General features: G+C 41.5%; 1 protein-coding gene across 1 annotated transcript; it reads left to right on the forward strand.

Moving 5' to 3' along the window:
* Nucleotides 1-420: 420 nt before the first annotated feature.
* tex261 (testis expressed 261) lies at nt 421-9,008 on the forward strand. The gene is made up of 6 exons (XM_080547687.1): nt 421-593; nt 6,045-6,124; nt 6,391-6,544; nt 7,913-7,980; nt 8,465-8,567; nt 8,884-9,008. The coding sequence occupies exons 1-6, from the start codon at nt 524-526 to the stop codon at nt 8,997-8,999; spliced, it is 591 nt and encodes a 196-aa protein (XP_080403813.1). The 5' UTR covers nt 421-523; the 3' UTR covers nt 9,000-9,008.
* The last annotated feature ends 3,055 nt before the right edge of the window (nt 9,009-12,063 follow it).

Here is a 12,063-nt window from a genome sequence, read left to right on the forward strand (position 1 = left end):
TTTTTCTTTTAAACCACAACATTTTAACATTTTAGCATTTTAGCTTTTTAAATCATAATACTGTTTTTCTTACTATTATTTTTAAATGACTAGACTTTTTAAATAGGCACTACATAAACACTGTTATATCTGTCTGTTTTTATTGTATGTATGTGACCTATGTGTGTTTTAATGTGGATAACGTATTCATGAACTGCACAAAGCCTGTCAAAGGAGAATTTCTGTCACTCTGTGACAGACAATAAAGCAATCTTGAATCTTGAATCTTGAATCTTGAATAATTGTACCAGAGTGAAATGCGCCTCCTCCTCCTTAACAGAGGTGGCGCTGTGGTCATTCCTGTCCCCTGGTTCCTTCAACCTGACATCTCTTGTCTCTCTCTTCTCTCCTCCACGTCTAGAGACAGAGCCAGTGGGAGGAACTTTGACCAGTTTATTATCTCATAGCAGCAACTTAAACTGCCCAATATTGTTTATTGTTTTTTCATATTTATGTTGTGTTGTTTTTACATGACAGAAAGATCATGTGGTTTATTTATTTACTCAGTTGGCTGTCGTTGGTGATACAAATCTCTTTCGTCACTTTAGCAATTGGTGAGTTTGGTTTCTTCAAACATGTTAAGTTGTTAGCTTGCTAACGTTTAGCTGGCTAGTTTAACATTACATCCCCTCCTTCCCTTATCGATATTGGCCCTGTCTGAAGTTTGGTAATCGACAGATATGTACATCTAATAGCCCTTTAGCCTCCTAATTCTAAATAGCTAAGTAGCTACTAACCCCAAACACACTGTGACAAGTGACACACAGCTAGTAGAGCTACAAGACATGTTGTGACGTTTAGAATGATAAGGTTCTATCTCCGTTTAGAATGATAAGGTTCTGTCTCCGTTTAGAATGATAAGGTTCTATCTCCGTTTAGAATGATAAGGTTCTATCTCCGTTTAGAATGATAAGGTTCTATCTCCGTTTAGAATGATAAGGTTCTATCTCCGTTTAGAATGATAAGGTTCTATCTCCGTTTAGAATGATACGGTTCTATCTCCGTTTAGGGCAGTTCAGAGATATTGAGCGTCAAAGTTTTTACATTCCATTATGTTTTGTGAGATGGAACCTTTGTATTTTATGAATTACTAACTCAAAAATGTCAACATTTTTAAAAAATAACACCACACAGGCATTAATAAACACCTAATGGATCAGAATATGTAAAAAACTCAATTTTGACCAAAAATGGAGATAGAACCTTATAATTCTAACGTCACCATGTAACGGCAGCTTGCTTTCTTGCAGGATGAACAGCTAGCTAGCTAACTACAACACAATTACAACAAGCTTAGCTACATTACATACAGTGCATGAATATGATGATCCATCGTTGTTTGTTACTGTTTTGTAGAATAGATAGATACTAGCATATCTAGGTAGGGGCTATTATATGTGAGTGACCTACTAGCTAGTAGCTACGACAACAACGTTTCCAATGAAGTAATGATAGCCAGCAATCTGTGTTGTTTACATAATGTTACTGTTAGGCCAAGTGACAGCAGCTCGACTGTTGAGTAAGTAGTAATTCCTGGCATGTTGCTACTCTCAACTCTGCACTGTCCACGTTGGCACTTTCACTGACTGTGTCAAGTCACCTGGTCACGTTTAACCTCATTGCACCTTGCAACGCCCACGGCCCCACCCACTGCCCCAGGCTTCAGGCTTCTCTTCCACCAGGAATCAAGCATACATCCAGACTGTAGTGCTGTCCCAAACGACTATTTTTCTAACGATTAATCTAGCGATTATTTTATCGATTATTCGATTAGTCTAACGACCAATTTATCGATAAGTCTAACGATAATTTTGGTACTGTAAAAAAAAAAAAAAAAAAAAAAACTTTTGGGTCTCCACCTCACTGCTATGTTTAGCCAACTTGAATGCCAACATGGCCATTTAGAAGTCTGTCCATCACCACAACACATAGCTAGCTAACGTTACTCTCGCTGCTATGTTATGATTAGCTAAATTGATGCTAACGTAGCATGCGAGCTACGAGCTAGATAACGTACAGTAGGTGCTCGCACCACAATGACAATAGGCTACCGTAGCTAGCCAGCTACATAGCTAACGTTACTAACACCAGAAGACAAGACATACGAACTGTGGTGAGCTACATTGCTTGTGTAACATTAGCTAGTAGCTATCCATTTTCACTCATACACTTAATTGTCTCGCCTGGTAAAATAAAGGTAAAAAAAATAAAAATATTTGCGACTAACCGACGCATATTACGCTAACCGACGTATTGACGTAGTCGGTGACGTCGACGACGTCGAATAATCGTAACAGCCCTACCAGACTGACAGACTGACAGACTGACAGACAGACAGACAGACAGACAGACAGACAGACAGACAGACAGGCAGGCAGGCAGGCAGGCAGGCAGGCAGGCAGACAGACAGAGAGACAGTATAGACAGACAGACAGACAGATTAAACATCCTCACAGAGGACCATAGCAGAGAGAGAGAGAGAGAGACAGACAGACAGAGAGAGAGAGAGAGAGACTACCATTCCAGCAGCAATACGCATACTCATTTACCTCCACATCATACTGAAAGAGTCGAATGCATGACTGTATATGACATATGTCAAAGCACGTTTTTGTATCCTAGGTTCATACCTTTGCTGGGACTTTTTAAACCATTAGTGAGCCTGCGTTTATCACATATCTGGTCTTATCATAGTGTACTGTACAATCACATGTGGCAGCTGACATGTGGTAAAGCAGGGGTCACCTAGCCTAAATATAGTGACTGTATATATAGTATATAATATATATATTTATATATTATATAATATAGTAGTTAAGAAATTAGTTAGTTAAGAAATCCCAGTGCCAGATGCACATTTATCCAGGATACAAACATGTGTGATGATGTGTTCATTTTACAAGTACTTAACTAGGACATACAGTTGTGTACATACATGTGAACAAAAATAATGAATAGTGGATTCTATGATGGTGAGCTGGCCAGGCCCAGCTGCAGCAAAGCAGCCCCAAACCATGACATTACCACCCCCATGCTTCACAGATGGTAGCCTATGATGTTCTTGTGCTCAAATGTTGTCTTTGGTTTGCGGCAAACATGTCTTCTGTTACTGTGCCCAAATAATTCAACTTTGGATTCATCTGCCTATCAAAACACGTTGTTCCAGAAGTCCTGGCTGTTGTTTGTCTTGGTGTGTCTCTGGCAGACTTAGCCTAAGTCAACTTTAGTCTTGCCCTGATTTTTACATCGAGGGTTTTCCCCTTGCACACCTCAAATGAAAATCTAAACGTGTGCAGTCTCTTTCTGATGGTAGATGCATACATGTACTTTGGCATCAACTGTGGCAAGAGCTACCTGTAGGTCCTGTGATGACATTCTAGGATTGTTGGAGACTTGTTGAGGTCTGCTGTATGGCTGAACTTGCTTAGTCATGTCTGACTTGGCCATGTTGGCAGTTGTTTTTAATGTTCCCCACTTGAAAATTATTATTTCCTGGACAATGGAATGGCTGATTACTAATTGTCCCTTCCCAGACTCGTATCTAGAACCTTCTTTCTGAAGGCCTCAGAGAGCTCTTTTGTTCTCATTTGCCGTAGGCTACTGGTATGGGAGACTTGGTTTGTAAACATACTTTCGTTTTGGGACGTGTTCAAAAAGCAAGGACTGTTTGATTATCTAATTATGTGTAGTTGTTTTGTGTGTAGCACTCTGTGCGATAGCTGGGAGATGGTGACCCACACCACAGAGCACATAGCAACATGTCTAATTGAGTTAACTTGTAGTATGCACTGCTCCGTAATGCGTTTATATCACAAAATGTACATTTGATAAGACAGCTAGCTAAGTAAGTGTTCTAGCTAACTATGATTGGAAACTAAGTACTATCCAGTTAGAATTATAGAAGATCTAGTTGTGTTTTCCTGCTGGTCTCGCTGCCTGGGTCTGAACAGACTTTGGGATCAACTACAACGTCTCCAGTAAATTAGAGACCGGGAGGGTCGGTCACACGCCGGGGGAGGATGGGGTTTCATTGTGGTGGATGGTCGCAAACTTGGGAAGCCTGTTAGGCTATATTTTCTGCATTGGATGATGTTTGCTGTCATACAATGATCAATCAATGTAGAATGATATTGATCACTACTTTGGCTGATGTGGATTAACTAGTCAACTCCCAAACATCAGCGGAGCGAACCAAGAGTACCAAGTGAGAAACTACTCGCTGTGATTGGTTAACTTGTTCCATGTGAAAACGTCTTGCGTCAGACATGCGTAACGCTCCGTGCCGGACCAGGGAATTTTCAGGCTTCTGTTCACACATAAACATTCCATGGAATGTCCAGTACATTCCATGGAAAAATACATGGTTGTGACCCGGGTAATTGCCTGGTCGAATTTCCCTGGTCAGTCGCGTTCACACATACCCCATACACAGGAAATTCCATGGAATTTACCGGGAAGGCTCGTATGTGTGAAAGGGGTTTATCATTTGCTCCTGATGTGGTGCACTTGATTGTAATTTTAGGCATTTTAAGTAGGCTAGTTATAAATGTAGGGGTGTCCTAACCTTTTCTTTGCAAGAAAATTGCATTTCTATTTTACAAATAATTTTTAAAACTTTTTAAACTTTCGGTTTTAATTGGATTGCCAATTATACAGGATAATTGTCTCCTGCAATGAAATCGGGAGGGGACTATGGATTGGTGTCCATTCGTATGTTATTCCTGACACCACTGGGACAATTTTGACAAAACTTTTGTGAATGATGTGTCTCGGCATACAGATACAACATTTCCTAAATTACGCTGATTGGCCCAATTTTTACGAAACTTGGGTGAATGATGCGTCTTGCATCGGGGCAGCTGTGGCGCAGGAGGTAGAGTCGCAGTCTAATGATCACAAGGTTGGCAGATCAGCGGTTCGAGCCCCGGCTGGCCACATGTCGAAGTGTCCTTGGGCAAGACACTGAACCCCAACATTGCTCCCAGTGAGCGGGCCAGCACCTTGCATGGCAGCTTGCCTCCATTGGTGTGTGAATGTGTGTGTGAACGGGTGAATGAGAGGCTGTTGTAAAGCGCTTTGGAGCAGCTTTGGAGCAGCAAAAAAGGCGCTATATAAGTGCAGTCCATTTACCATTTTACCATTTGCCATAGAGATTGTTAGGAGTTTGGAGGTGACTGATTAATCTCATGATGGTGTAGCAAAAGTGATATAATGTTCATTAAAAAACATCACAATAGAGTGCAAAGAGGAGTGCACCTTTTCGTCAATTGACTGTTTTCAAATAATACTAGAAAATCCTTGGAAACTACAAGCTGTGGTAACGTTTTAGCCTGTAGACCTCAAGCTGTTGCACTGCCTTCAAATAAACCTAAAGCTGTAAGAAGCAAGACTTGATGAATCAATGAGTTAATAAAAAAAATATTTAATAAGCAGTGAGCAGCACTACATGTTCCGGTAACTTCTCAGTCGTACGTCTGAGAACAAGAAGGGCTGCTACACCACTTGTGCGGAACAACATGTTTACTGCGCACTTGCTGATTTTTGCATTTATAATTCTTATTCATAGATACTGTTTATTATGATGATATTATGACATGTGATGGTACGATGGTCAAACTGTAAGCAGGCTGGGAGGCTACGAAGGGGGAGCTGAGAGTTCAAAAGTGCAGGGCGCTCTCTCCGCATCTCCTCTGTCTTGTGTAAAAGGTGGGCTGGGAGTGCCTTGCTGACGGGATGCAGAGCCTCCTGAAAGCTTGACACAAATGTTCTGACTTGAAGCTGTGCAGTTGCCTTAAGTAGCCTCGCACATGCATGCTTCTAAGTTTTGGGGTATTATGTTTTTGTCTGTTTTCTTCTACCATAATTTCTTGTCATGATTAATTGATTACATCTCTCATATTATGTTAGGCCTACATCTAGTAGACTCTTGACAAGGTGATAATGTATTTTTGTTGTTGTTTGTTGTTTATGTTTGGTTGTTCATTAGTTTGTCTTTCCTTCCCCAGCTGCTGGCCTGTATTATTTAGCGGAACTAATAGAAGAATACACAGTTGCCACTAGTCGGATAATAAAGTACATGATACTGGTGAGTACAGTTTCTCTTGAATCATGTATGATAACGTGCATTTATTTGTTTTTGTCAGATAAATTATTAAAAAAACAAAAACAAGGTAGTAATAGACTATTTTGCCAGGTGGATTAAATATCTCTCTCTTCTCTACCTCTTCTCTACCTCTTTTGAAGTCCTTCTCGCATTCCCAAGCTTTTGTCTTGTCATGCAGTTCCTCCTCCCCTGTCCAAACTGTAGTGGAGGCTGGCGCACTAACTAACACCACCTGTCTGTGTCTGCAGTTCTCCACAGGTGTGCTGACGGGGCTTTACCTGTTCGAGGGCTTCCCGGTGTTGATGGCCGGGGTCGGCCTCTTCACCAACCTGGTGTACTTTGGCCTCCTACAGACGTTCCCTTACATAGCGCTGAGCTCACCAAACTTTATCCTGTCCTGTGGTAAGCAGCGTCACAGCTACAGAGTTTATCATCCTACATACATCGTGACGTTAGAATTATAAGGTTCTATCTCCATTTTTGTCAAAATTGAGTTTTTTTACATAATCTGATCCATTAGGTGTTTATTAATTTGACTGCCAGCCATGTTCAGAGCGAAGAGCTCCACACTGCCAGACTTTTGGGGCATTTTCGCTGAACTTTGAAGACCCACCAAATATTGACTTTTCGGACTACATAAACATTGAACATATCTACCAAAACTTTAGACTCTCTTCTTTCATCAGAAAAAGAAAGTTTGTTTCTAGCCTCTTTGAGTGTTTAGAAATCGGCCGTAGAACATAGGGTGGTTTCAGCAAAAACACCTGATTTTGACCAATAAACAGAGAAAACGAGCTTTTTCTGCAGAACTTTTTAATATTTTTTTTTTTCTGCACTTTTTCTGTATCATCCGACTCTGAACTGTTTGAAGAGTCGCGCGATGGCCGCGATGCTCCGCAATGCCCTGCGATGCTCCGCAATGCTCCGCGCCGCGTTTGGCACATACCCTGATCCGTTTCGCCATCCGCTTGTTAAGTCTGACGTCAAAAGTGACGTTTAGCCATTTCCGTGTCCAAACCAGAAATTCCCTGTGCCAGAGTACCAGTGAACTACAGCGGTAGAATGACAGTTTAATCGTTTTTTAGACTCGGATCTATTCATACAACAAGGGACACAATACTTTCCCGTTTTCTCCATATTGTCAGGGTATTTGAGCCTCAGAAAAGCGCTATATAAATATAATTAATTATTATTATTATTTCTCCATTTCGAAGACAGCGCCTCAGCCAACGTTGGCCCCGGAAACACGTCACGACTTAACAAGCGGATTACTACAACCCACAGCAAGCCACTTCCTTCTCCAGGCTTTTATCGAACTACTGCCCCCATCTGGGACCGAAATACATTACACCCAAGTCTGAAATTCACTCGCTAGGTGTAGAACATGTCAATAACGCGATCCCCGCGGATTTTTTTTTTTCTTCTATAAGACGCCAATTGGCGTCTTTGGCAGTCAACGTTACTATTCTATAAGACGCCAATTGGCGTCTTTGGCAGTCAATGAGTTAATGCCTGTGTGGTGTTATTTTTAAAATGTTGACATTTTTCAGTTAGTAATTCATAAAAGACAAAGGTTCCATCTCATAAAACATAATGGAATGTAAAAACGTTGACGCTCAATATCTCTGAACTGCCCTAAACGGAGATAGAACCTTATCATTCTAAGCTCACGACATGTCAAAGCTATTGTACCACATACACTCCTAAATGCACGATATGTACAGGTGTAATTTCTCTCTCTCTCTCTCTCCCTCCCTCCCTCTTTCTTAGTGTTGGTGGTAATGAATCACTACATGGCTTTCCAGTACTTTGCAGAGGAGTATTACCCCTTCTCAGAGGTAAGCCTCATCATCTGTTTATCAACCCTGAGCTCCTATGAACAATGTATTGCAGCAGGGCACGCATTCATTAGAACATGACTAAATGGCAACAAAAGAGAGAAGATGCCTCCAGTGCTTTGTGATATTGTTCACTTACGAGAAAAAGCCTGTAAAAGTGCTTAAAACTCAAGATATTTGGAAAACTACAAGTGCAGTGTCATGCTTTTTTCAAGGCAAAGCACATATAGAGTGGTGAAATCATGTCTCTTTGGCCGCGTTTGTAAATTCGCTCTGAGAGCGTCGGAGCGGCGCGCACTGGGTGCTCTCTGGTCGTTCGTAAATTCAGAGCGCTCAGAGCGTGCCTGTTCAGAAACTCAGAGCACTGTGCACTCAGAGTGCACGCTGGGCGCTCTGACTGAAAAGTCGGGTTGTCAGAGCGTTTGAATATTCGAATCTATCTAATAGACATAACAATCTCCATTTCTCTTCTCTCTCTCTGCAGGTCCTGGCCTACTTCACCATCTGCCTGTGGGTGATCCCCTTCTCCTTTTTCGTTTCACTGTCGGCAGGGGAGAACGTGCTCCCCTCTACCATGCAGCAAGGAGGTGAGCTTTAACAGGCCTATGATGTGGAGCTGTATAATTTTTTTCTATTGTTTACCTCACCTCACTGCCAACCAGCAATGAGTTTCCCCAAAGGTTTTTTTTAGCACTGATCATTGTTTGAGATAATCTTTCATCATACGATGATCTCGGTGCTATACCAGGCTTTTGGGGGAAACTAACCCGCGCAGGGGGGTCGTCATTTTAAAACATAATTGGTTATCAATGACATAACCCGGCTGAAGAAAGGTAAAATACATCGTCAGTCACACAGCCGACAATAACCCCCTTCCCTTCGTCTCCATCTCCGTCCCTCCAGATGACGTGGTCTCAAATTACTTCACTAAGGGAAAGAGGGGCAAGAGGTCCGGGATCCTCCTCATCTTCTCGTTCCTCAAGGAGGCCGTGTTGCCCAGTCGGCAGAAGATGTACTGAGGAACTGGGTTTTTGGAGTGCAAGGGGGGTGGGAGGTGTGAGTGCTGGGGGGGGGGGGGATTTGGGAAAGAACTCAAATATAAGTGGCTGAGCGAGCGAGGAAGAAGAGTACATCAACATGCCGGACAGAGCTCCTGCTATGGATTATTAGTAGCAGTGCGTTGACACGCTAGGACTCGTTCATCTCTCTCTCTCTCTGTCTGTGATAAATAAGGACTGCCAACAATTGAGGCTCTGGCTCTGGCTTCTGTTCTTCTTAAAGAGCCTCCTAGTAGTCTCTATCGGACTCCTCTGTTTTTATTAGGGTTTGGTAATGGAAAAATGTTCGTTCGGTTCGAGGCGTCAGATGGGAAAGGCAAGGGGACATGGTTGGAGTGGAGCCAGTTGGAATCTCCTGTTCGCACCTGGGGTCATCCGCTCCCTAGGAGGAGGGGTCACATATTTTGGCCAATGTTTTTTTGTATGTGGCCACAGAGGAATGAATATGTGTTTTATGTGTGTTCATCTTACTGTTCAGCTATTATCAGCAGCACCATACTTTTCAACTCTGCTCATTCTCGGAAAATTGTTGAACTCTTGAAAAGAACAAAAGCCTAAAACAATAAAGACGTAATTTTTTTATATATCAATTGATTACAAAGTGACAACATATGCTCATAAGTACCTATGAATCAACGATAATAACAATAGTTTTTGTGCAATGATTTTCATATGCTTATAGGTGGAACTGGGAGTGTTTGGAAAGAGTAAAACTGCTGAAGTGATGTGAAAGAGATGCTATTATTAAAGAGAGGCAGTGTCATGGTGTGAGTGTCTATCTGTGGTTTGTGAGTGGAACTCTGCAGGTGATTTGATCTCCTGCAGGACCTAGGTACATAATGGAGCATAATGAGGTTATCAGTTTGTTTTCACAGATCTAATGTCAGTTTTGTATTGTTAGAATAAGGAGGGCAAGCTGACCATAGATCTGTGCCTACCAGGTACTCTATCGTGCTTTTACTTTTACTGTTTGTTGTTTTGTGGCTAACAGGGAAGTGATGGGTTGAACAGAGGTCACTCAGAACACACTAACACACAGGTGTGAAGTGCTTCTGGGGGCCAAGGAGGGAGACAACCCACCCACCCCCGCCACACACACACACACACCTTTTTTTGGCACCTAGAGACTGATGAAGTCAAGCCCCTGAGGTTAGAGTCATCCAGGGTGCAGAGACACATTTATGACAAGTGATCCAGGTCGCTGTGGTCTTGCCACCTTTGTCTCACCCTGTCTCTCTGGAGTGCAAAACAACAAAGAAAGTGACTAGAGATTGGTTGGTTAGTAGCTGAGCTGTAGTTTTACTCATGCATTATGTTACGGTACATGTGGGAAAACTAGGGTTAGGGTCAGGTGCTACGTCGACTTGGTACATGCTGGCAAGTCTAACCCTAACCGTAGCACCCTAGCACCTAACCCTAACCCTAGTTTTCCCACATGTACCGTATTCCCACATGTACCGTAACACATAGATTGTGTGACATGAGGCACAATCTATACTTCAATCTATGGTGACCTATTATCCTATTAACACCTCCTCCTCACATTGGTCTAAGATAATGGAACATGGTTAGTGCTTCACTAACATTAGTGAAACTTTACAAAGTAATTATTGTGTGTTAACAACATATACTGTACATTCATATACAGTACTTCAGTACAAACGGTCTTCCTGAATTATCTCAACGCTAAATAATCCTTGTTAGGACTGCCTTGCATAATTTCTGTTACTGACACTGTTAACCCATTATTTAGACAGACTTTTTACAGATTCTGTAATAATGACACTAATAAAACAATAAAAAATGAATGAAAAATGACATTTAAAAACTCTAATCTTTTAATCATCATAATACTGTATTACTACTGTGAAAACGAGCCCTGTCCTGGGGTGTAGTCTGCTCTCTATACTAAGTTATCCTCCAATGATGTTTTGTCTCATACAATGGTAAGGTCAGCACCAGTGATCCTCTTTTAATGTATATGTAAAGTATGGCATTTAGCTGACGCTTTTATCCTAAGCGACTTACATTGCAGTGAGTGCATACGTTTCAGTATATATGTTCCCAGCGGGAATCGAACCCACAACCTAAGCATTGTTAGCACCATGCTCTACCAACTGGAGCCACAGAGGACCACAAACAAATCCCCAATAGACCCCTTGCCCCCAACTGCTAAGCACATGTGTACACATAAAGGTATTTGAAAGGTTTACCTAACATGGCAAACATGTCACTTCCCAGCAAGATCAATGTGGAGCTGTTAATATCAGGGTTCCCACGGGTCCTTGAAATCCTTGAAAGTTTGTGAATTTGCAGGAAAAAAAATCAAGATCTTAAACGTTTTTGAAAATAGACATGGGTCATTGAAAGTGCTTGAATTCCCCTCTCTCTCTCTCTCTCTCTCTCTCTCTCTCTCAAAAAAAATCTATATATTCAAAAATGTTTTACTTAGCTCGTCAACTAGTAAATAAGACTCTGTATTGCTTAACTTTACACATATTTCACAATATATTGTTTTGCTGTGCTGTGGTAGAGAAGGCAAGAGACCATCTAGTGTTCACACATTCAAGCCTCTCTTTAATTGTTGTCTGTGAGCGGTCTGTGAGGTTCCTATTATATAAATTCTCATCTAGATCTGTCTCAATCTATGCCCTGTTGGGTCCTTGAATTTGAGGGAATTGAGTCTTGAAAGTCCTTGAAAGGTGCTTGAATTTGATGTTTCAGAAGGTGTGGGAACCCTGTAATATATTGCTTATATTGTGAGTTATAAGGGCAGCTCCGTTTAGGGCAGTTCAGAAGTTTTTACATTCCATTATGTTCTGTGAGATGGAACCTTTGTATTTTATGAATTACCAACTCAAAAATGACAACATTTTATGTAAAAAACTCAATTTTGACAAAAATGGAGATAGAACCTTATAATTCTAACGTCACGATATGTTATATATCCAGTCCTAAAAAATCGACACAAGTGCTCATGAATTAGCAGCTAGCTAGGAGGGTTGTTAGCTAGGGGCAGCAGTCC

The sequence above is a fragment of the Nansenia antarctica genome, assembly GCF_963989245.1.
Source record: "Nansenia antarctica genome assembly, chromosome: 17".
Lineage (NCBI taxonomy): Eukaryota > Metazoa > Chordata > Actinopteri > Argentiniformes > Microstomatidae > Nansenia > Nansenia antarctica.